This window comes from Alligator sinensis, unplaced genomic scaffold (genome assembly GCF_000455745.1).
Source record: "Alligator sinensis unplaced genomic scaffold, ASM45574v1 scaffold144_2, whole genome shotgun sequence".
In the NCBI taxonomy this organism is placed as follows: domain Eukaryota; kingdom Metazoa; phylum Chordata; order Crocodylia; family Alligatoridae; genus Alligator; species Alligator sinensis.
The window spans coordinates 2,173,085-2,198,993 of record NW_005841872.1 but is presented as its reverse complement, the minus strand read 5'-3'; the positions used below and the strand labels follow the sequence as shown (position 1 = coordinate 2,198,993).

Sequence of the window (25,909 nt, the reverse complement as noted above, 5' to 3'; positions counted from 1 at the left end):
GGGGCTCGCCGCATACAACCCGGGGTCTGTTCCCCGCCCGCAACCTACTGGTTGCGCTCAGGGGCCCCACACCTCTGGGGTCCCCATGAGGCCTCCTCCAACCCCTACAGCCTCACCCAAGCCTCCGGTGTAATATGCAAGCCTGAACATAAACTAGAGCCTCCTGGCTAAACCATAGTGCCCCATCCTCTCAGGGCTATCGTGAGCTGTACTTGCAAGTCAGGCCTCTTGCCACATCTCGGCCGAGGGAGCTCCTGCCTCTCCAGCTGCTGGCAGGGAACTGCCAGCCTGGTCTCAGCCCTTGGCTTTATAAGGGCCAGGCCCCGCCTCCTGCAGGCAGCTGGCTCCCCTTAGCTGCCCCGGCAACCCGCAGCTGGGCTCGTTACCTTGGCGACACTCAGCTGGGCTCGTTATGACCTGCCAGGGCTCTCTCTCCCTGGCAGTTTCTACTCCCTAGGAGCAGAGCTCCGAGGTGCTCTGCGACAGACGGGACAAAGGCAGACAGGACAGTGTCAGCTTAGGGCTTTTTGGAGCTAATCAACAGGTAGCTGGTAATGTCCCTCCATTCCTTCCTTGGAAAAAAGTTGTTTAAGAAGAGCTTGAACTATTGAGAAAGGCTTTGTTTTGTTTGAAGGGTGATAAATGCTAACAACTCCCTGTGTAACTCCCTGCTGTGTAACTCAATGCTCTGTTATCAACAGCAAGGTGGGGAACCCCTGAGAGCCTTACAATGGAGCCAGTAAAAGTTGAAGGAGAAGAGTCAGGTCATGTAACCTGGTGAGACGTTCTCAAACTGAAGCACATTAAAAAGCTTATATCATTGTCTTTCAGTGTCTCATACCTATAATATTTTTGCTACAAGCAAGCATTGCTCCAGCTTTAACCTATTGGAAAAGCCATATAACCAGCTTGAGTATTTTTATTGACTTGTAGGGAACATTAATTGGCTTTGGTCATACCCACAGGCTACAAAACCATTGAAATTCTCAGTTGAAAAGTAGCTTGTGCTATAAAGTGGTTCTTTTGTCCTAATGAGAGAATGAACATGGGCAGACAAAGGACAGTGAAAAGAGATTCTGTAAATCCCCCATCTGACTCAGCTAGAATTAGTAGAAAAAGATAGTGCTCTATAGGAAAGGCAGTCTTGAAAATAGTTTGCATCCTGGATTTCTTCTGTAACATCTTATCCCTGTGTTATTTTAGCTACAGGAAAAAAAATCCTATTTAGCCAAATAACATAAAATTAGCAAATAACTAATCAGCAGAAGGCTTCATGTTACTAGCTGAAACAGATCAGACTGCTGCTGAATATAGAGGTGGCCAGAGCACCTGGATATTGATTATTCTAGCTTTGCATTTGTTACATTAATATTTATTTTATGAAAATTCTGACACTTACTGTAAAAGTACTGCAATGAGAAGTTCCCTACTGTAGCTGCAATGTCTATCAGCAATACTCTCGTCATATTCCTATCCCCTCTTTCTATACTCCCACAGTTCTCCTTTTTGCTGTCTCTTCTAGTTTAATTCCCTAGCCATTCTCATTACATTTCTTTCTGCTTTGTTTGTCTACTCCGTTCTCTTCCGCTTTTACTCAAGGAAAAAGTCATTTGAGGGCCAACAAAAGTATAGAGTGGTTCCTGTCCACCCCTAGTTTGTGTTCATTAGAAATATACATATACATGTTTTATCCTCTTGTTAAAATTTTTAAGATTTTATGCTCTCTTCTCTCTTGGTTACCCTAAGCAGGTTAGAAGCTGTACAGCAGCATTCAATTAAGCAAATTTAATATTCTATTGCCTGTCTCAAAAACAACATAAATCAGGCGCAAGATGGCGAACACATACATTTCATGTTCCTTCACAAATCAACAAGACATTATTCCAAATTATCTTTATAGCACAGCAGGGAATCAAAAATGGCTATTTTGAAAATAGTTTTTACACTTGTTGTTGAAAATCTAACTCCTATTTTTATTTAAAGCACTGTGTCCCTACCCTCAAAAGGCATCTGGAAAAAAGGCATCTATACTTGACTATGTCATCTCATTTTTTGGAATAGCAGGCAGCACCATCCAGTGGTAATGTTTCTATGTAATAAAATGTTCATGTAGGCTAGCTTATATAGCACGGATGTATAGACAAAACTTGGTAAGAAAAAAGGAAAAGTTGATTAAAAAAGAGAGGGGGGAGGGAGGGAGGGTCACTAGGCAAACAGCTTGAAAGATATTTAAAATTGTTTAAATAATTAGAGAAAAGTTGTGAGGTGTCAGGTAAACTGCCTCATGATCAACATTTATTTTGTGTTAAAGAAAAATAAATGTTTAGTGTAAGTGTTCTCATGTGGATTTGATGCTGTTTTGTTGGTATGATTTCAAAACTTCAGTAAAAACAGTTATTTTCTTAGGATCTCTTATGATTAGGGACCTGCTCAAATTGCAGCTTCATGATTTTCATGGAAATCATAAAAAACTGCAGTTTCCACAAACACCGCAAAAAATGGCAGCTTCCATAATTTTGCATGGGTTTCACCAGGGAAAAAAAACTTATTAAAAATAATGGGAGACAGAGTTTCTGTGGTCCAGCCTCACAGCCCACCGAGAGAGAAGCCACTGGCATGAAGGGGAGCAGCCAAGATGGTGACTGCTGCCCCATCCCTCTGCCACTGATTGGCTGAGAGGGTTGCCTTTTGTGTGGTCCTGCCCCTCTCTGCCAATCAGCAGTGAGGAGCAGGGTTGCATGAAAGGCAGCCCACTCAGTCATTCAGCAGCAAGAGGTGGGGCCACCGGGGGCCTTGGGGGCTCACTGTGAAAAGTCATAAAAATGGTGCTGGATGCCGTGTGTGGCTTATGATTTTTCTTTGTATCGGTGTGCTTTAAGTATATCCCTATATTTTTTTGTGCAGCATAACACTCTATATCACCATTATATTTCCTGTGATCCTGGTGGAAGCCTAGGATGAAAATGTCCAGGTTATAAAATTTAGTGATATAAAACTGCTGTAACACAACTAACATACGCCAGCTAAAATGCTGCCCTGGGATCTATTCTACCAACTGGATTCTGGAACCCTATTTCTGTCAGGCCACAGTTTCCTCATACCAGAAGCAACCCTAGAGTTTCCTTGAGAACAGCATTTCTCAACCCATGGGTCGTGTCACAAAAGTGAGTCACAAGAATATATTGAAAGAGTCATAAACAAACTTTTAAAATGGATTCTCCTTTAAAGGAGAAATATGTGGGAAACCATGGCTTTTCTGTTGCAGTCTGGCAGAGTTCAAGTCTGCAAGGGGCTGCTTGGGGCCCCCCATGCTCCACACACACACATCCTGCCCCACACACTGGGGGGTTGAGGCCTGGGAGCAAGGGGCAATGCGTCAGGAGTGAGAGGCATTGGGTTGAGACTGGTCATCTATGTTTACACATAGGTCCTGGTACAAGAAAGGTTGAGAACCACTGCTTTAGAACAGCTGTACAGTCACTTTGAGTCTCTCCAGTGGCATAAAGCATTCTTTCCAAGATTTAGGATCTGGCCCATGCTGTCTGCCTGACACTATTCTCTTAAAAAACAAGAGTAAGTTTTCTTTCACAATAGGTTTTTCAGCAGACATTTCAAGTTTAGACTTCAGTCTCATTGATTCAGTAACTTGAATCATGGGTGACTGGTACCTCCTGAGTCGGGGGGGTGCTTGCCCCCCCACAGTAAGGGGGGTCCCCCTACAGCCAATCGCACCGACCGGGTGGGGAGGTTCCCTCACCAGTCATGTGCACTGACCCGGAAGTGCCAGCGGTGTGCCTGGAAGGGCCAGTGGCACTTCTCCTGGCACCCCCAACTCCCTGGCTGGCACTCTCTGGAGGGGCACCAGTACTCCCACCTGCCCCCTCTACCCATCACCTAAGCAGGGAATGCTGACTATCAAGGGTGCATCAGCACTCTTAGGGGGTGATGTGCACCCCCATGCACTCCCTACGCATTGCCACCGACTTGAATTAAGCTCTGCCTGGTACTCAGTCTCTTGGGGTGTCATAGACATTACAGTTTGTACATGAAAACTCTATGGAATGTTATGTGGTTTTAAAATAAGAATGTGCTGTAAGCAGTCACACATAAAGGTTAATACCCTCTCTGACCATGCATAGCTTTGACTTACTGCTAGAGGGCTGACAAGCACAGGTGTGTCTAAGAGCTGCCAAACCTGCCCTTCAGCTGCCTGGCTCTCTGGCTCCCCTATAGCTCTTTCATGGTTGCCTGGCTCCCCTACAGCTAACCCCACAGCTCTTCTTCAGTGACTAGCTTTCCTACGGTTCCTCAACTCTCCCACAGCTTCTAGCTCTCCAACAGTCTGGGACAGCAGAGTCTGGGAGGATACATCATCCACATGTGGGAGACTGGGAGAAGTGCATCCTGGGATGCCAGAGGACTGCAAATTGTTTGTTTTGGTGCCATGAAGCAGATGGTCGTTACTGCAACACAAGTGGCCTAATGCCAGCCAGAGATATTTCTCCTCCAAAGAAGTGCAACTCTAAGATGCTCGAAGCCCATTTAGCTTGTCTTTTCCTGCCTCAACTCAACACCCTTGGTCTAGGTGATAAAAAGTCTTTTTTTAGATATGTGGGGAGCCAGAGGAAAAGCAAGGGCAACATTGGACCCCTGCTAAACCAGATGGGACAAGTGACAACCAACGCCCAGGAAAAAGCCAACCTATTAAATGGGTACTTTGCATCGGTCTTTCATCAGTCCCACGGGATGCCCCTGCCCACTACAGGACAGGAGGGCCTGGGTGAGGGAGGCCTGGGTGAGGGAGATTCCCTGACCTCCATCAATGCTGACCTCGTGAAGGAACACCTTGAGAGGCTGGACACCTTCAAGTCAGTTGGCCCTGACAATCTATACCCCAGAGTACTCAAGGAGCTGGCTAGCATCACAGCCCAGCCCCTGGCACGGATCTTTGAGAACTCCTGGCACTCTGGTGAAGTGCCTAAAGACTGGAAGAAGGCCTATCTTCAAGAAAGGGAGGAAAGTGGATCCAGCAAACTACAGGCCCATCAGCCTGACCTCTATCCCGGGGAAGGTCTTAGAAAAGATGATTAAAAAGGCCATTCTCAACAGACTGGTCGACGGCAACATTCTGAGCGACAACCAGCATGGGTTTGTTGCGGGTAGGTCTTGCTTGACCAATCTTATCTCCTTTTACGACCAGGTGACCTATCACCTGGACAAGGGAGAGGAGATTGATGTCATATATCTTGACTTCAAAAAAGCCTTCAATCTGGTATCTCATGATCACCTCTTGGCAAAACTGGCCAACTGCGGCCTCAGGTCCACCACAATCTGCTGGCTAGGGAATTGGCTCCATGGTCGGACCCAGAGGGTGGCGGTTGATAGAAGTCAATTGTCATGGTACCCTGTGACCAGTGGGGTCCCCCAAGGCTCTGTCCTTGGACCCATATTATTCAACATCTTCATTAATGATGTGGACAACGGAGTCAGAAGCAGACTGGCCAAGTTTGCCGATGATACCAAACTCTGGGGTAAAGCATCCACACCTGAGGACAGGAGGGTGATCCAGGCTGACCTGACAGGCTCAAGAAATGGGTGGATGACAACCTGATGGTGCTTAACACCAAAAAATGCAAGGTTCTCCACCTTGGGAGGAAAAACCTGCAGAATGCTTATAGGCTTGGCAGTGCTACGCTGGCTAGCACTAGGGATGAAAGGGACTTGGGGGTCATGATTGACCACAAGATGAATATGAGCCTTCAGTGTGATGCAGTAAAGCAAGCAAAATGCTGGCTTGCATCCATAGATGCTTCTCAAGCAAATCCCAGGACGTCATTCTCCCACTGTACTCAGCCTTGGTGAGGCCAGAGCTGGAGTACTACGTCCAGTTTTGGGCTCCTCAATTCAAAAAGGATGTGGAGAAGCTTGAGAGAGTCCAGAGAAGAGCCACGCACATGGGACTCTTCAGCCTGGAAAAACACAGGTTCAGGGGCTACCTGATGGCCACCTATAAAATTATCAGGCGTGTTCACCAGGATCTGGGGGAACGATTATTCACCAGAGCGCCCCAAGGGATGACAAGGTTGAACAGTTATAAACTCCAGAAAGACCATTTCAGGCTGGACATAAGGAAGAATTTCTTCACTGTCTGAGCGCCCAAGGTCTGGAATAGCCTGCCACCAGAGGTGGTTCATTCACCTACATCGAACACCTTCAAGAGAAATTTGGATGCTTATCTTGCTGGGATCCTATGACCCCAGCTGACTTCCTGCCCCTTAGGCAGGGGGCTGGACTCAATGATCTTCCAAGGTCCCTTCCAGCCCTAATGTCTATGAAATCTATGAAATCTATTAAATCTATGGTAGCTGGCAAAAGGATTAGTTTCTCATCATCCTCTACGAACAATATATTGTTCTCTTTTCCAACTAAACTATGTGAAGGGTCAAGATAGCCGATTGTTTTCTCTCCTGATCTTCTCATGCAGACCAAGGCTAAATGAAATCAAGAGACATTTACATACATGCAAGGAGGCTGCTCTGATGCACTGTAAATCCAGTGCAACAGAGAAGACTTGATTACTCGAATCTGCTGGCCTAGGGACAGACATTACACATAAACCTGTTTAAGTGATCAGAAACTGGTTTAAACCTGTAACAGAACAGATATTCAGTGCACATAAACTAGTCTGAAAATGGCTGAAACTGGTTTGAGATAAACCTGGTTGAATGTAGTATCAGACTTAACTGATTTGGGTCAAACTTGTTTATGCAATGTCTGTCCCAGACCCCTTCCTGGTTTAATTTAAACCAGAGTCCACCGGCATCCCAGATGCTTTGCAGCCTTTGGTGGGGCTGTCTGCCCCAGAGAGCTGGGCTGGCCCTTCCCCAATGCTCCCTGGCTGGAGTTCCAGTGGAGACTGTAGGCACAGCAGTCTACCTGGCTTCCCTGCTGCCCCCCTTCCCTGCTTAAGCAAAGATTTCCCCTCCCCCCTTCCATGGCACAGACCACAGGAAGCATGTGGCATGCTAGCTAATGCTGAGAGGTGTCTGTGTGAGGCAGAGAGGACAAAGGCAGACAGGACAGTGTTCTCTTAGGGCTTTTTGGAGCTAATCAACAGGGAGCTGGTAATGTCCCTCCATTCTTTCTTTGGAAAAAGTTGTTTAAGAAAAGCTTGAACTAGTGAGAGAGGCTTTTGTTTTGTTTTAGTGGGGTGCTAAATGCTCTGTTATCAACTCCCTGCTGGGCTGGTCAGGAGCAGCAAGGTGGGGAACTGCTCCCTAATCAGAGGTTCTGCCAGGGCCTGGCCATGCCCTCCCTCAGCTCAGCACTGTTGAAGAGAAGGGAGGGCTGCTCTAGCACCCCCAGCTTCTAGCCTAAGCCACTGCAGGCATGTGTCTGCGTTTCTTCAGTCCATGTGGTTACAAACCGGTTCAGCCTAGCCAGGTTAGACTAACCTGCAAAGACTGAATCAGTCCAGGCTCAGGCTCTTTGAACATCTGTCCCTAGCCCTGGAGTGCAGAAATTACTCAATTACTCAAGTCTGCTGGAGTGCAGAAATTAACACACTCCAGCAGCCTCCAGCATCATGTGTATCAGAGTCCCTGCCCTGAAAAATGGCAGTGAGATGCTTTAAACTAAAGCTCATCAAATTACAGCATTTGAGGGGCAGGTTTGGCAGCTTCCTAGCCACAAGCCCTAGCAAGTAAAAGCAATGCACGGTTAGAGAGGGTATTAACCCTTAATGTGCGACTGCTCACAGTACATTCTTATTTTAAAACCGCACAATATTCCATAGTTTTCATGTGCAAACTGTAAAGCTCGTCAAATGAGCTTTAGTTCAAAGCGCCCCGCTGCCAATTTTTAAGCACGGGGACACTGATACATATGATGATCAGGCACTTGTAATTAGCATGGCTTGCTAATTAAAGCATCAGCCCACCCTACCCTACCCCAATATCCTGGAGCACATCTATAAATGCCCAAGATCTTACACTGAAAGAGGATGAGTTGTACAGGTGCTCTCTACCCCATTTCCTGAGAAGACTAATTAATACCTCTTCTTCCAGAATGCCATAAAAATGTGAACCAGAGAGGAATACTCCATTCCCACTAAGCCCAGAAGAAGAAAAAAAGCTATAGGGAGTTTCTGCTTTGTCCTCTCCCACAGTTATGGTTTATCCTCTGTCTCAGACACAGTTGCCTCCAATTTTCTTCCAGGGGATTCTGGGAGTACTTTGATCCACACTCCACTGTGTCTACTTGTTTTAAAATCAAAACATAAACCTGCGATAGAGAAGAGGGAGGGTTAGAAACTATGCTGAATGCATTGATCCTTGATCTCTAGAGTTCCGTCGAGCACTGGAAAAAAACCTTTTCCAGGATCAACAGATTTTTATTCAGCCTACTTAAATCACTTAATATTATATTTAGTATAATAAGAAAATTTGAGTTTTGCCACCCCTATGTGATGCATATTAATATAAATGTGCATATTAATAGAAAAAAGCACAAACTGGACTGTGTGCACATATATAGTAATAGTAAATGTCTTACTTTGCTAACATAAATGCCAGCTTAAGAAAACACTAGACTCAGGAAATCTAGAATGATAAGAAAGATAGACAGTCAGCATAAACCACATATTATATATGAACCATTTACATTCTGGACTCTAAATTCTACTGGTTGAGTACTACATAAAATAATTTTAGTTTGCATTGAACAAATTAGGTTTAAGAGCTGTTTAGTCATGATTAAACAAGTTAACAACCTGATTGTTATATGGCAATAAACTATAACTTTCTGGTTTCCATTAGGCTAATAAAATTGAGATCATACATGCTAGGGGCTTTTTAGATCACATGTTGTACCTGTATTTTAAGAAGATAATCCAATCACGTATATGCTAACCAAGACCCCAGATTATTAAAGTATCATTTGAAAGGCAGGATTTTTTCTTAGGGCAACTTGTGAGGCATGATATGAAACTGAATGATTCAATATACAGAGTCCTATGGAGACTCCCAAAGGATTTTGAATATCTGCTTGAATCATTATTCTGCCATTGGATATGCTATAGGTATCACCGATCAAATGATATTCTTTTGTATAATGAAATTACTGCTGTTCTGCCTTTTATTTCTGGCTAGATAAAAAGCTTTGAAAAACAGTTTAACAGGGCAATTACTTTCATGTCTGTTTCCACTAATATACTATTTAAGTACCATAAACGGTTAAATTATGGTTAACACTCCATTAGACTTTAATTTCCTATGCCAAAAAGCCTCATTAAAAATAAAATACTGGACAAGGATGCACAACTAATTATTCATCCATATTAATGATCTCCCCCCTGTATTAAATATATCAATTATACACATCAATTACATAAATATATCAATTATACACATTCCTGCAGATCTGTAACTAAATATTCGCCCATTTAATGTAATAGAGGGTATGCAGGGACTGGGTTTCTGAAATGTATTCCTCTAGATTTGCAGTTTACATACACCCTATAAGTTACTACACAACTTTGATGAAGAGATCAGAAATTGCACCTTATAAACTAACCAAAGTGTGTGTGTGTGTGTGTGTGTGTGTGTGTGTGTGTGGTGGTTGTAGTAGTAGTAGTAGTAGATGTGTCTGATGAAGTAAGCCAAGAATGCTTGTGCCCCCCCCACACACACACACACATAAAGATTTTGTATGCATATGTATATATATATATACATACACACACATTTCAGTTAGTCTATGAGGAAGACTAGCCTTCTACTTGATTTCAGACATAGATCTATATCTCTCTGAAATGTGAAATTTGCTGAGATAGCACATCCATATCACTACAGAAATCCTTTTCAGCAGTCTCAGAAGAAAGACCAGAGAGTGAAAAGTCATGAAAGCTTTACTACCTTCTCTAACTCCTGCAGGTTGTCAGTTTCTTTGAAGCATTACTAGGGAAGTGTAGAGAAGGATTGCAGTACTGTTGCATGGTCTGTTACTAAACAGAGCACTTGAAGATTTCCAGCTCTCCCCAGTTTCCAATGACCTCATCCTCTCCCACTCAACCAGCTAATAATCCATGCTCATCCCCTTTGATCTGTCCACTGCTTTGGACACAGCCAGTCACCCCCCTCCATTTTTTGAAATCTTGTTCTCTCTTGATTTCCATGCCTGTCCTCTCCTGGCCCTCCTCCTCTCTCTCCAATTAGTCCTTCAGAATCCTTTACCCCCACCTCCCAACTACCTTCCGCAGGGCTCTGTCCCTGATTGTCTTTTCTTCTCATTCAGCCCTTCATCTCCCTGTTTCAAATGCAAATTCAATAATTATGTACATGGGGATAATTCACAATCTAGCTCTGTACCCCAGACCTGAATCCTTTCTAACTGGTTTCATTCCAACTCTCCAACATTTCCTGCAGATGTCCAATCATCAGATCAAGCTCAAAATGACTAAAACAAAACTCTATCCCATAAAACCTCTCTCAATACCTAAAGAAGGGTGCTTGTGCCCAAAAGCTTGCAAAGAACATTTTCCAACTACTCAGATGGTCTAATAAAAGATATCACATCTACCCAAAGAACCTTGTCTTCTCAATACCTCTGTTCTTGATCAGAATGGAAAACAACATCAAAATCCTGGCCATCCTGGCTTGTAATCCAGGTATCACATTAAATTTAGACCTCCCTCTAGCTCCTCATTTCTAGTCTATGTCCAAGTCTTTCTGGCTTTTTTTCTGTATAACACTGATAATACATACCCTTCCCCATCCATTCACCTAGCTAAAACGCTCATCCACATGCTTCCCTGTTTCTATAATATGCTTGTCTTCAGTTTTAAAGCCTCTCCCTACCCTACCTATCGCCTGTCACTCCACTTCAAGGTAGTCCAGCAGTAGATGCAAGGGAGGTGAAGTAGTGCAGTTACATCCCCCTTCTGCTATGTAGCACTGGGCTCTTCCCCATGGACTGATGGGGAATACCTGGGGGACCAGCTGGAAGTAGATGCAGGAAGAAGGAACCCACCTACTGCTGTGTCCCACCAAGCCTGGCACCCTCACACAGCCACTCCCTGCAGCTGGGACGGAGAGCCCTGTCAGGTGCAAGACTCTTGACCCAGCTGCATGAGGCACAGCCAGGGCCAAGATTCCCATGTGGACTGGGTGTTTCTCATACCCCTGAGTCTTAAGGATCACAGCAGCCATGACCTGCAGGGCTCAGGGGTTGCACACTGGGGAAGGTGCACCCTTAAAGCTGGGAAACCTGTCAGCTAGCAGGGTCCCAGCCACAAGAGAGACCCTGCTACACACACAATTTAAAGCTCGATAGCAACCAGCTATAAAGTTATTATACATTTTTGAGGCCTAACTTTATAGCTGGTTGGAGCTTTTTATCGTGTGACAGCTATTTTGCATGTAGCAGGTCTCAAGGTAATTGCTCAATGAACCAGTTAATTATGCAATACCAGTAACATGTAGAGGGGGCCATAGTGGCAGAAACCATTTTTATTTCATGTTTGTACAGTGCTTAAAATAATTGAGGTCTCATTCCCAATTAAGACCCCAAAATACTTGGGTAGCACCAATAATATACAACAATAATTCTATCGGTCCAAAAGCCTTGATGAACACCAGAACACTTGTAAATCTTTTATTAAGAACTACAGACATTGATACATAAAAATAGATTGATTTTCAAGGTAACCAAATATTACCAAAGTGTGAATGTCCCTATATAAACCAAAGAATACAAATCTGTTTGACTGCATAAACTTCCATACTTAATTCTATCAGTTGGAAGTTGAACCCACAAATTCTCCAAGTTTGAAACATTTAGGATTTTCACTTAGAATAATTTTTTTAATTACTCTGTCGAAAGTGCTGTAATGGGCAATTTGTTTAAAACCTTAACTCAAAAAAATGTTTGTCTCTCAGAATTTGTAGTGAGCTACATTTTCAGAATGACTCTTTGCATCAAAATCAGCATCAATTCAATGCTCTAGACATCTGCAACCAATTACAGATATCCTCACTCTCCAATGTCAAACATATTTCTCTCTCAATTCTTGTGTATTCCTCATTAATCACAGAGGGAAGAGACAAGAGGAAACAAGCATAGGTACCTGACACGTATTTTTCTTTTTTAAAGCATACACTGGTTTGGATTCCCTACACATTTGAACCTGCCAAGAACCAAATGAAATACTTTATTGTTGTTCACAATTCTACTATCATAAGCTGTTTTTACTTTAATTCAACACATCATAAAAACAAGGTGTTCCTCATTCAATCAATACAAGTACCAAGGTGTAAAATATAAAACCAGTAAACTAAGGTATTATTTGCAAAGGAAAAACCAGGGAGAAAGAAGTTAAGAGAGAAGCTATCTAAATATAATAAAAGCAATGGAAACCTCCCATACAAAAATGTAACTGATCAATATCTGAGAAAAAAATCAATTAAAAAAAAATCCATGAAAGTTATTGAAGATTAGTCAGATGACTAAAGTAAAAAATGAAGGTGAGAGATGACCATGGAAACCAAATAGTCAGCAGTAAACCAACTTACAAGGGGAAGGAAATGTTGTATCCTAGAAAAACAATGACATATGTGGTAAATAGGGCAGAACCCCCCCAAAAAACAAATCATTGGAAGGGGAAGAGAGTGTTCTTTTAAAGACCAAAGAGAAGTTTGTCTCTTGAGATATGGAGGCTGCTTACCTGACTTGTGACTAATGAGTTCACCCGTGCTTTCATAGCAATTTAAAAAATAAATAATATTAAATGTCTAAGAAACTGACTATGCAATGACTTAAGGCCTTGTTACACAGTAATTTTGGTTCCTGGATCTCTTAACCCCTGGACTGTCTACACATTAATACCTGAAAAGAGTTTAAGCAGCTCAAAGTTACACCACTCCATGGCAGGATTATCAGATTCATACAGATTCCCAGAAGTTCTCCGATCTGTGCTACCCAACTCATCACACTAAGGTGTAGCCACTCTAGGCTACACCTTAGTGTAAACACCCCACCTGTATGGGCACGTCCAGATGAGCCCACACATGCCTCTTGCAGCGTCTCAAACCCCTTTGAGATGCTGCAAGAGGCACGTGCAGGGGGAAAAAAATGTTCCCCGCACTGCAAATTTGCAGCGGAGGAGCAAAATTAGCCCTGTGGATATCCAGGGCCCAGACAAAAACCCGGGGAAAAAAAACAGAGGCAACCGGAGGCTCAGCCCTCCAGAGATGCTCTAGCAGAGTGCCAGAGCATCTCTGTGGTTGGCCCTTTCCCCGGTCCTGAAGCATACTGCCTGCCCATGCTGCCTGCCCATGCTGGGCAGGCAGTGGAGCAATCTCCAGGGACCTGGACCCAGCTTTTGCCAGGTAAGCAGGGGGTGGGGGGCTGGAGGAGGGGAGAGGGGACCTTCCCCAACTCCCCGTTCATTCCCCCCACCTCATTCATTCTCCCCACCCACTGTTTGTTCTCCTCACTCCAAGTTCATTCCCCTAGCTCCTGGCTCATTCCCCCCACTCCCTGTTCATTTTATCCTACCCCTTGTTAGTTTCCCCTGCCCCCCTGTTTGTTCCCCTAGCTCCCTGATGGCTCTGCCAGCCCCCACCCTCTCCCCCACCCCCACTCACTGGCAGTACCAGAGAATGAGCATGAGGCTGGAGACAGCCCTAGAGACATTCCCCTGCTGTCTCCAGCCTCCTTCTCCTTCCCTTGCTTGTCTCCAGCAGGAGGCTGGAGACAAGCAAGGGAAGGAGCAGGGGGCTGGAGACAAATCCCTGGAGATAAGCTGGAGACTTCCCCTGCTCTCTCCAGCCTCCTGTTCATTCTCTGCTACTGCCAGTGAGTGGGGGGGCCTGGGAGAGCAAGCGGAGAACTGGGGGAATGAACAGGTGTGGGGAATGAACAGGAGATGGGGGAAATGAATGGGGGGCAGGGGAATCAATGATGAGCAGGGGAATGAAGCAGGGGCAGGGAGAGCAGGGGATCAAATGGGGAGCTGGGGGAACCAATGGAAGTGGGAAGAATGATCCTCCTGTTCATTCTCCTATTCCCTCTAGCCTCCTGCTTGTTCTTCTGCTCATCTCCAGCCTCCAGAGGCTGGAGAAGAGCAGGGGAATGAGCAGGAGGCTGGAGACCAGCATGGGGTGGGGAGCTGGAGCCCTTGGTGGGGCCTGGGACCCTGCAGGCAAGGTAGTCCATATGCTGGGGGGGCTCTGCCCTGTGGGGGGGCAGGGGACCATTGGCGATGCGTAGGGGGTGCACGTGCACCCCCCATCTCCAGTGGTGTCTGCGGGCAGTCAGCGATTGCCACTGGCCACTGCTGTCACTGCTAGTGGTGTCTGTGGGTGTTCGTCGCTCGCCACCCCTCCCCCCACTGCTGACAATGCCAGTGGCATCTGTGGCAGCTCCCTGCTTACCACTGCCACCACGCTTCTGCCGCCACCAGTGCTGCCATGCCCCGCCAGCCGCCGGGGGCATGCAGCGTTCATGCACAGGGGACCCACCCCTTCTAAGCAGCCCCCACACCTACAGTCCCCCCATACCTACCCACACAGTGACTCACATGCCCCCACATCCCTCCACACCCAACCACATCCCCCCACCCCCTTCCTACCCACTCCTGCAAACCCCACATCCCCACATCACATACCCACTATACGATAAGGAAATCCAAAGCAAACATTAAAACATATAGATATTTAGGATTTATTTTATTATGATGCTAGAGACACTGGTAGGCTTCCAAATTTCTTTAACATTGTAAATTTAGCAAAAAAACGTTGTCCATCTGATCAATCCCCCTTTCTCTCTCTCTCTTTTGTTCTAATTGTGGAAGAATGTAGATTTGGGGGTATTTTAAAAAGTGAATTTGGGATGCTGCTTCAGCAATCTAGCTGATACAAGGGGCTAGCGTCCCCAGATACCAATTGCCTGGGCCCCAGAAGCTCCTGAAGTCAAGTAACCCTGAGATGCTGGCCAGGGCAGGTTTTTGTACTGCTGGGGCCAGGACAGGGCAGCTTTTCACACTGCTGGGGCAGCACAGGTGCTGACCCTGGGCTCTAGCTCCCCCTGGCTGCAGATCTGGAAGAAGCCAGGCAGGGTTATTTTGACCCAAGTGGCACAGTTTGCTCCACAAAAAAGTGCATGTCCAAGCATGTGCACTGAGGCAAAAAGTCCCGGCTCAAATTTGCACCACTTCTATTTGAGCTGCTACAAGTGCATGTGCTTGCATGTGTGGATGTGCCCTATTCGTGGATGGGGGGAGGCGGGGGGCCAAGATTCCCACCTTTCAGCCCTCTACACCTTTGCTGCTAGCCTGAAGTGCAACTGCTCCAAACTTGAGCTAGCACTAACACCCATCAACAGTTGTGCGGCTCACCATGTAAGGTGTAATAAGGCCGTTAGTTCTTGCCTGAAGATCTCATGAGATACTGTGATTCCTATCACTGTTTGGTATCAGCACTAGATAGAAATTTTGCTCATAGCTAAATCCAAGTCACTCCCCTATGAATTGTTACTGCACAAGTGCAAAAGTGCAAAATTTCCCTAAGTATACATGTGAATAATTCTGAATATATTATTCCCTTAGTTCCACACAATAAAATCATCACTGCAACCAAAATGACAACGAAGGAATAAACTGGTTTAGGCAAAATATAAACCAGGACAATTTTTTGCCCAGCTCTACACCAAACTATGGCAAGTCCCTCTAACACAGAGGTTTAACAAATATGGTCACTGATCACGGAGTGTCCCCATAGAATTCTACCATTGTTACTGAGCTGCTGCAGATAACAGGAGTTAGAAAAAAAGGGGTTCCTATCCTTTAAACCAGGCTCAAGCTTCATATAAACATCTGAAATCTTTGGATCTTTCTCCAAATTTCTATCCAGGACAGAAAAACTGGAGCAAATCAAGGCAGTATTGGTTTCCCTCTCCAGATAAGAACTTACAGTATCCCATTTTTCCTTGAAGAAGTCAACTCAACATTTTTAGAAAGGCAAATCCAAACTAAATATTTTACAAGTGCACCATGAATGAAATAATAGAAATTAAAGACATTCTACTATCTAAAGAAAGAAATTAAATAAGAAAAAGTAAAGGCAATTAATTTGGTAACATAAAAGAGAAGTATAAAAGGCAGAAAAATGAAGAGTAGCCTCAACATGGCAAAGCAATGAGTGAGATGGTCTCCATAGCACTTGAAATTTATTTCTTTGACAGTGACAACTGGCAACAGAACAAAAAGAAGTGTAGATATGTGGTAAATAAGACACACCTCTTTAAGGCACAGGACTGATGCCACTTTTTAAAATATTGTACGTTGGTTAAACCCATTATTACCCATCCTAATTCCTTCATCAAAGTTCTGAAAGTAATTCACCAAGTGAACCAAAAAATCATCAGAATTTGTTTCGATGTTTGTTGTTGCTAGATCAGTTGTAACATTTGCAATTCTGAAGATTTAACCCTTCTAAAAACTAAAATCCAAAACAACATGTTGGTGGAAACATGATAAAGAATGGGGTGGGGGGGGGTCTGTTTTTTGTTGTTTCGGGGGGGAGGATTTTAAACCCACAGGAGCAATTTCTATCTAACAATCTGCAAAGCAGACCATTGAAACCAATTCCAGGATAGAATTTATCCCTTGATATTTAAAAAAAAAATAAATAAACCAATGGTTTATGTAACCTCTCTCTTAGAAACAGCTAGAGTTCATTTATTTCCAGGTTTTTCTTCTTAGGATTTACAGGTGCACTCACTGAATGTTCTTGTGAATTATGGAAGAGTGGTTTCTATAAAATGCAAACACCCACACCCAAACAAAAAAATCAGTCATGATATACATTCAGATGCTAATACTTTGCCATTGCCGATGAACTGTAGGGATTGTTTAGAATAAAAGCTGCATTAAAGTGTATTAAGATTTATTTTACCATTTTGCTGCCAACATATACACATTTAAATCAAAATCCAACCTTACCCCTCAACACTTATCATGTTATCTTTTCACACATTTATAAAGTACCCAAAGCCAGCTTTAGCCTGATAAATAAATCACCATTTGCAAAGCAAATAATCTGAACGTTTAAGCATCTGTCATGTGGCACTTGGCTCTACTATCGAAATTTGATTGGAAAAGAGAAGTTGCTTAACAGTAACTGAAGTGCTTTGAGAGATGCTGCCCTTAAGAAAATTCCCACTGTTGACACCTGAAGTGGGAATGTTCATAAAGGCAATGTGTCTCATGTGCCTTGAGTACTAAAGTTCAACAATGTTTTTGCCCTAACAATAGCCACACAGTGAGCATACACCCTTCAACTTCCTTGTGCTCTGTACTATGGGCATAAAGGATGCTTGTATGCTTCTTGCTCTCAGCCACAGAATCTCAGTGTGCCCAGGCCAGAAGAAAAGGCAAAATAAGAAATGTGCATAAAAACAGTACATTTCAAAGAACTCCAGTTACCAGGAACTTCTCTCTCACTCTCCTTTGAGTAGGTCTCCATATGGCAGAATACTTGATGAATATGCATATGGAATTTCTTGCAGGTGTCTGGAATGGGAAAGAATCCCAGAGACAGGCTACCAAAGATATCTGGGCTCTGGTGGAACAAGCTCTAATCACCAAGTGTCCACTTTGGAGACTTCAAAGCATATCTTAACATGGCTCAGGGTCTAGTTAGATGGTCTTGAGGTGAAATTCACTTTGCCTTTTGATCTGTCAGCTAGCATAACACACAGCAACAGGGAAAGCTTAGCCTTATGCAAGTAAAAGGACAAGGCTTCCCTAGCGCGTAAGTGTGTGTAGCAATGACTTTACTTTCAAAAAGTGCATTCAGATGGATGAATTTGTTAACTTGGATGGAATTCTATAACAACCTTCAGGAAGAAATTAAGGTGACCCTACAAGGACAGCTTTTTCAGATAAAACAAAATATAAGGTAAACCCACCAGCAGACCCTGGACCCCACCCAGGTATCTAGCCAAAGTAATAACCACCAAGAAATCAGTTTACATAGACCAAAGGAAAAAAAAAGCAGGTTGCCCTTGGTACAAATTGAAGGCCTATCAGTTCTGAAAGAACTAAGGTAAGATCACACTGAATGATCACATTTCTCACCAGAGGAAATGCTTTGCTTATATCCTTGAGGAACCTGAGTACTGCCAGATGGAAGAATACCAATTAACCATCTTTCAGTTTGTTTTGAGATATTCTAGAAATGGAACAGCCAGTGATTTTCCCCTCTAAACTGAAGGAGTTACTTGCTTAAACTGAGATTATCCAACAACATTCAAACCCTAGCTGATCTCTTTTAGAAGCCAAGTTATAATCCTTCTAAAAATGATTCTTTATAGGGAAAATGACCTAGAATGTTACAATACAGTAGATGAAGTTATTAGTAATGCAGCCTGGACTAGCTGATATTCATGTTGATCTCCTCAAACATATTTGGGAGTCTTGTTTGTGCCCTAACTAACATATGATGGCACAGCAAGGATTCACACATGAAACTGGAAAGCATATTAGTTGCCAAAAATGATACAGCTCTTTGCTTCATCTAAGGAAAAAAATAAGCAAAAAAACCCCTACTCACTTACCTCTAGTATGATCAGCACATAAACACCTGCTAAGATGATTGATGCAATTGTTACTTGTGTCTCTATATTTGCATGAAGATACTGATACTTCATAGACAGAGGAACAATTTCAGACTCCTTTAGGAAAGCCTGAATGTTTATGGAGATTGCCTTACTGTGGAAAGAAAGAAAAGTCCTGCTTCATTACAGCATGAAACAGCATTAGTTATAAAAGCAAAGATTAGAGAGAAAGCTTCAAATGCTATAAAATTATTTCCTTATTAAATTTAAAAGTTGCAAGTAACTTTTAGGAATCTTTACTACCAAATCTGTAGATAATATGAATGTAAAATGATCCAAGAAATAAATAGGATGATTAGCTTTCAAAACTTACTTAAAAAAATTAGGAAAGCTTATGTGGTAAGGCCAAACAGAAGACGTCTAAGTGATGAAACTTTATAGTTTTTATTTTTAAAGTAAATAAAATACCTTTTTACAGTAATCAAGTCTAAAATTTCACATGAAACATTGGTTTTTTTCTAATCTGAGAACCAACCTGTTTAGTATCTCAAAGGTTTTAGCTGTGGTAACTTGGTCATTTCTTCTTGAAAGTAAAGGTAGAGTCCAGTTATACAAGACCTGCAAGGAAATTAAATTTACATTAATAATTAGAGGTAAGTGAAAATGGTTTATGATACTGTTCACATATTTTACACAGCTTGTACATACTTGGGACCAAACAGTAGTGTGGATCCATTCACATATAATATTCATGTCAAAGGAAATTGAAGCAGAATTTGATCATTTAGACAGAAATGCCAAGAAATTCAGGGAGAAGGAAATCCTGAATTGGTAAAACTATACTGAAATGTGGATTTCAAATGGGGATGAGAGTCTCACTTTTTGAACAGAGACGTAAGACACATCTATGCTGCAGAGTTACAGAGTCAGTCAGCACTGCTCTCAAACACATCTCCCTGCTCTGTGCGGGCTACCACCTGAACTGGAAGCCACATTTACAAGACACTCCAGGTGAGCTACTTAACACTGACTCTCAGCAATTCTAATTAACCCAAGTGCAGCACCCAATGAATGTTAAGGCCATGTCTGATGGGACAGTTAGCATTTGTTAAATGTATTTAAAATGCCAGCGTCCTTGCATTCACAGTGGATAATGAGCATTATGTGCTCTTGTAGCATAGCATCACATAACAAAATTACACCTTTTTGAGTAAAAAGTATCTCAAGATCATATTAGGTAACATGTTGTGAGCTAACATAGGACTGCTCCCCAGAGCTAATATAATGGTACCAGGGCTGGACTGCACAGGACAGCTGTGAGTCCTAGCCCTGGGACAGCATGAGTCTTGAACTGGCTCCAGTGGGGTCCCTGGAGCAGAGACTGAAAATCACCTCATTGTCAATCTCAAACCCGGCATTGCACTAGAGTCTCCAATCAGCTCCAGTGCAGTTCCCAGGATGAGACCAGCAATGAGCTGATTTTCTAATAAACTAATAAAAAAAAGCAGTTGATTGTTGGTTCTAGTCTTGGTACTGCAGTGAACTCTTGAACCAGCTCCAGTGTAGTCCCTGGGCTAAGACCAAGAATCAGCTGATTCTTGGTCTCAACCCTGGGAGCGCATCAAAACCAGGTGGAGATTATGGCACGATGCAGGGGCTGGAGCTGACAATTGGAAATGTCAGCTCTTAGCTCCATTAGAAAATGCCAGCTTTTACCTTTTTTGACTATGGAAAAATAATAGAGTAATTCTTCTGTTGCAAAGAATTTTGAAAAACCACAACATGGCAGAATGTTTTTGACCCTGGGAACTCCTTTTTGAAATCTCTGGATTTATTTTGTGAATCATGTATAGGTTGCACACCTAACCATCCTAATTGTGTAGTACCCTCACAGCACTGCAGAGTGCTATAGCACTCTGGCTACAAATTACTGCTTTGTGGAGGGATGCCTGGTTGGTACAGCGTCAGCACAAATTTTGGCCACCTGCATCTGTCCCAGTATAAGAAGCAATCCAGTAAAGTTTCAGGAGAGCATGAATGGCTACAGCATACTGTGCTCTGGCTATCCCAACCCAGAAATGCCTCTGTTGTTATTTTTTTAAGATTAGCTTGAAGCTCTTCATAAAAAAAAAGGAATTAGATTAGATATGTCTCTGAAATGAGGTGTGTGTGTGTGCATGTGCATGCATGTGTGCACACATTTGTGTACACACGTGCACATATGGACATAAATATATATGTCTGCATATGTGTGTGTACAAAAATACACATTTTACAGCAAAAAAAAAGATTAAAACCATCACCTGCTGCTGCCATCTTCTCCTAGATCTAGGGTCTTCTATCTCTCCAATTTGCACTGTAATATATTCCTCTGTCCGCCGATCAACCACATCTGCTATAAAAGGTCCTCCTAGTTCTAACTTAAGTAGGGCAGAGTCGTGAAAATCTGTTAGATTCAGAGCTGAAGGTAAGCCAGTTAAGGGTGAAACTGAGTGTAAATGATATAAGAGTGCATGAATTCTGGAAATACAGTATAATATTTAACATATGTACACAAAATATACCAGGCAGTCTCTTCAATGCAAAAGAAAACATTCACAGGATAAAAGACAAAATAAAAATCCCTTTCTACAAAGTACACCTATCAGAGGTAGCAATTTTTTTAAAACTCTGTGCTGCTAAGAGAACCCTCCTGGTGTGGCTGAGAAAAGATAGAGGGAACTGTGTCACCACCTCCTCCCCACTTTAACTTAAAGGCTGTTTTGTTGCTGTAGACCTGTGCTAGTTGCAGAGGAAGTCAATCACGGAAGAAACTAAACAAGAATAACATTTCCATCAATTACAACCTTGACTGAGACATTTGAAATCCCTGTTGGCATCTTCAGCGGGAGGCAGTTTTGTTCACAAGTGCTTGCAAATGTTGATTTGGAAACCATGTGGATAGCTCAATAACGATTTATGCTCAGGGTACAGCAGAAGTCAAGAAAGAACCAGAAATGCTAGGATGCATAAAGAAAGGGATACAGACCCTAAAAACACCATGCTGAAGTAATTAATCCACAAAAAGACCCAATTGTTTCACAATTTCAAGAACGAAACGTCAGCACTGAGGACCCAAAGAGATAGTTAATTTCAAGCACAGAACTAAGTTCTATTGACATCATAGCTTTTCGACAGCTCTTTAATGCTTAGTGAAGGAAGTTCTTCACTTCTAACAGTTCATGGAACACTTCACAAAGGGGCAGAACATATTGCAATTTTTTTTATAAGTTCATTGTACCTCGTATAAATGAATGTGAAAGATGTTTTGCTGCTGATAACACTGAAGGGGTTTAAATAGGGGAAGAAAAACCGTGACCTAACTAAATTTGTAAAGCCTTGTTACTGCTATGTTAATATTTACAGTACAGCCCTTTATTCCACTTTTTAATGAGCTCTAGTGAAATATCAAAGGTCATCCTGACTGACCATGCTTCAACTGTGTTCTAAGATAGGGTTTGGAGGAGAAGCGGGTTTCCTCTTCCTTTGGATAGCCAAAATTCCTACTGCTTTAAAAGAGGCAAAATATCACACCTTCACTAGTACTTAGCAGAAAGCCTGAATGAGGTAGTGAACTACACTCAGGCCTAAAAACAGATCTTAGCAGGTCATGGCAGCAATATACTGCCACTTTCAGAAAGCATGCAACGCCCATGCTACAGCCGGTTTTCTGAAGAGAGCACTGAATTAATCAAAACAGTCAATCCAACACCATTTAGAAGCAAAGAATCCACTCCATTATTCCTTGTAACAGGATTAATTACATTAAAAACCCCAAAGAAATAATGAAAGAGGTCAGTAGATATTTCTTTAAACCTGTGCCAAACAGGAAAATGTACATTCCCTCCCTATCAAACGTATTACTAATTCCTACACTTGTCTTCAGTTTTCAAACGTGGCTTGCCATCACATTTTTCAAACCCCAGCATAGTTGTACGAGTCTGTGTTGAAACCATATCAACAGCTTTAACAAGAGGCATTAATTGTTATCTTTCAAAAAGCTTGCTGACCTCTATTCATTAACCCAATGACTCAAGGCACCTATGACAGCTTGCATGGCATTATGAGTGCAGCCAATAATTTATATTTCCAAAAAAATTCAGGTGAGCATAATTATGGCAGCTTCCTTTTACACAAAACTGTTAGAATAAATCCTGTAATTGCATAGATGACACATTCAAAAGCCATTACAAAGAAGGCTCCAAATTAAAGGAAAAAGGAAACCTTTTTTAAAAGTTAAACACAGTAGTGCCTTCATACAAAACAGTTTTTCTTCCAATAAAGCTGAAAATTCACAGGTATTTTTCTCCCATTTTTCCATGTACATGTATAGCATCATCAGAAAGAATGCTAGCAAAAGTCATCACAAATGAAACTTAAGAATTTAGACTTGTGGCAGATGAGGTGCTTAAAACTAAAATCCCATCAGATTTAATTCCCTCGAAACAGAACTAAGGGAACCTGTTGTCATTCTACTTTTGTTGTATCACAGCACAGCATATCCTTTATGAAAAGCAGCATCCAGCGTTCTCAAAACACCTTTGGTATGAAAAACTTGAGCTGTGTTTCTCTGAGTAAATGTAATTATTTTCCTATCAAGGGATTTAATTTTTTTGATTCATAATTCCTCAGAATTGAGCCTGGAAGTCATGAACATTCCTGCCCAACGCACATACTACTAAGGCATTTAGAGTTTAATCCTGCAAGATACTAAACTCTTCCATCCTGATCCAGTTTTCTCACTATGGCACATGTCCAACTTCAAGAATGTGCCATCGCTCTTTGTTGGAAAGGGACCAGCATACTCAGTACCTTGCAAACTTTACCTGCGAGCATAAAATGTGTTCTAATGTAAGGTGTGACCAAGAAGTGATAAACCAGATTAAGAAAGTTGCAAAGACAATGATCCCTGAAAGAAAGAGTTGATTCTGTTGGGTCCTCTCTAAATGTAGAGGAACAAATTAAATTCAGAGCATATTCTTTGCGTCTTAGATTTTTTTTTCTTTTGTTCAAGGAAAGGAAACATCCTTTCTGATAATACCAATGAACATCTTTCCTCCAGCTCTTCATGGCAGTATGATTAAAAGGTTTTACAGTGACCTCTGTTTGCTTCATGACTAACATAGTTGTATTGATCATTCAATTAAAAACTCATATACCTTCCACTGGGACTCTGATAACTGCCATCTTTAGCTTTTCTCATTCTTTTTCTTCCCACTTAACATCCTTGATATCCTCATTTTTTCAATATCATCCCACATGTGCAGAAGGATTCTAAATAGTTTTGTTGAAAATCACTAAGCAGAAATATCTGACATCACAATTTAAGTTTTAATATGTCATTAATAATCAGGTGCATTTCTTCATTTCCTGGACTTGATCTCTTGATCCTCGACCTTGCAAGAGCAGAATACATCATTAAATCACTCATGCATGCCCTGAAGGAACATAAGTAATTATACAGTGAAAAGCAACACTTACTGGCTAATTTGAGGGAGATACTTGCTTTTTTTCTGATCTGAGCTTCATCTAAACCTCAGTTAGCTACAGGTTGAGCCTTCAAACTATTTTCTCAACAATATCTGTATTTTGGTAACACCGAGAAACCAGAAGGGTGGGGCCCTTTGAAGAAAAAACAGAAAACTGCTTTACAGCATCTTGGCTAGCAGGTTTTCCTCATATACAGCAGGAGCTGGTGCAACAGAGAATATAGGGGAGCTGTTGAGGGGACTGTGGACAAGCAGATCTCAAAGCTGTTACGACTGACAAAGCAAAGGCAGGAACTGACAGCTGGACACTGGAAGGAAGGTCATGTGCGAAACTCATCTCTCATGTTTTGGAAGAATTTGGAGGAGTCTCAGGATTGCAATGCAAAGTGAAATGAAAAGTTTCTCTCGAATACATTTATTATGGAAGCCAAATATTTCTAGTATTAAGAGGAGACATTACAATACAGACAATGGCAATACCTTATTAGCATACAAGAATTCCAATTACTTTTTCATTTCAGAAAGCCTAGTTCTATAATAGTGCATTGATCTGTTCCAGCTCTCTGTGCTCCATCACCTGTATAAAAATTGAAAATTTTGCATAGGTCAGGGCAGAAGTTATTAAAATCAAAGCACAGGCAGGAAAGTAGAGTATCTCCAGCATTTCAGAACATTCTACAGCATCCAAAATTATTTTCATTATGGGAGAAAGGAAGATAAATTTTGCTTGCCACTTTATGTCTATCTAATTAAAGGACTCCTGTCACCTGGGTCACTGATGGCACTGAAGTTACAGGAGGCCAAAAATCCTCATGTTTTAGGGTATTTCAGCCTACACTGAGCACGGGCAGCATCTTTTCTGCTATGTTTATAATTCAGTTCCCTAAGGGGAGCTTCTTGTTAATTATCACTTGCAGTTAACATGTGGCCTTTAATTCAAAGATCTGAAAATGCTTCACAGACTTCCTTGGGAGAGTGTATTGAGCCTCACTTCCTGCGAAAAAGGGCCCTGTTACCATTTAAAACACCTCTGAGCCAGTAAAGTCACAGATGAAACACAGAACGGCAACATCACCTTTTTTTTAAATTATACTAAATCTGTTTCATTGATATCAGTGCTGACATAGAATCCCAATGCACGTGCGACCAAAATGGCATTAAAATAAATCTTACCGATGTGGAAAATTGCCATTAACTCACAAGGGTTTTCTGGCATTGCTTTGACAGCCTCAGCCTAGCCACCCCCACTGCTACATGTGCATCATCAGGGCAGGAAAAATCAAGAGAGAGGCTATCATTCTGGAGGAATAAGACAAAAGATGATGAGAGCAGAAAAAAATGCAGTTAAACTAGGTAAGAAACCACAACAGGAAACAAGCAGGAAAAGACTGAAGAGAAAATGGAAGAGAGTAGAGACAGTTGGGATGAGAAGCAAAGGATTGTCCACCCACCCAGAAGAAATAATTCCCAACTGATAGTCAGAAAGGGGAGGCATCACCTCCAGCCAAATTAATTCTGGTGCTGAGAAGCAGCAGGCATCGCAGGGAAAACGTATCAAATAGAAAGGATGGAAAGAATACAAAGCAGGAAGAAAAGCAGGTTTTTTGGCATAAAACCCCTTCCAGTTTTGGTTTTCTGTTGTCAGACCAACATGGGAGAGGGCAGAAAGGGAAAATTTGCTTAAGTATTGTGTGTGTGCCTGGCCAAAAAAGAAGGAATTGGAAATACAATTTTAAAACATATATATTTTGTTTCACCATTGGAAT

The 25,909-nt window shown here is 42.3% G+C and overlaps 1 protein-coding gene across 1 annotated transcript in view; it reads right to left on the bottom strand.

Annotated features, from left to right (window-relative positions):
• Positions 1-25,909, bottom strand: part of OCA2 (OCA2 melanosomal transmembrane protein) — a 421,183-nt gene that overhangs the window by 279,469 nt on the left and 115,805 nt on the right. Inside the window, exons 7-9 of the mRNA XM_014527422.1 lie at positions 20,919-21,076; positions 19,151-19,233; positions 18,616-18,769 (exon numbers count right to left, since the gene is read on the bottom strand). Of these exons, the coding sequence (XP_014382908.1) occupies positions 18,616-18,769; positions 19,151-19,233; positions 20,919-21,076 (395 nt within the window). The remainder of the gene's footprint in view (positions 1-18,615; positions 18,770-19,150; positions 19,234-20,918; positions 21,077-25,909) is intronic.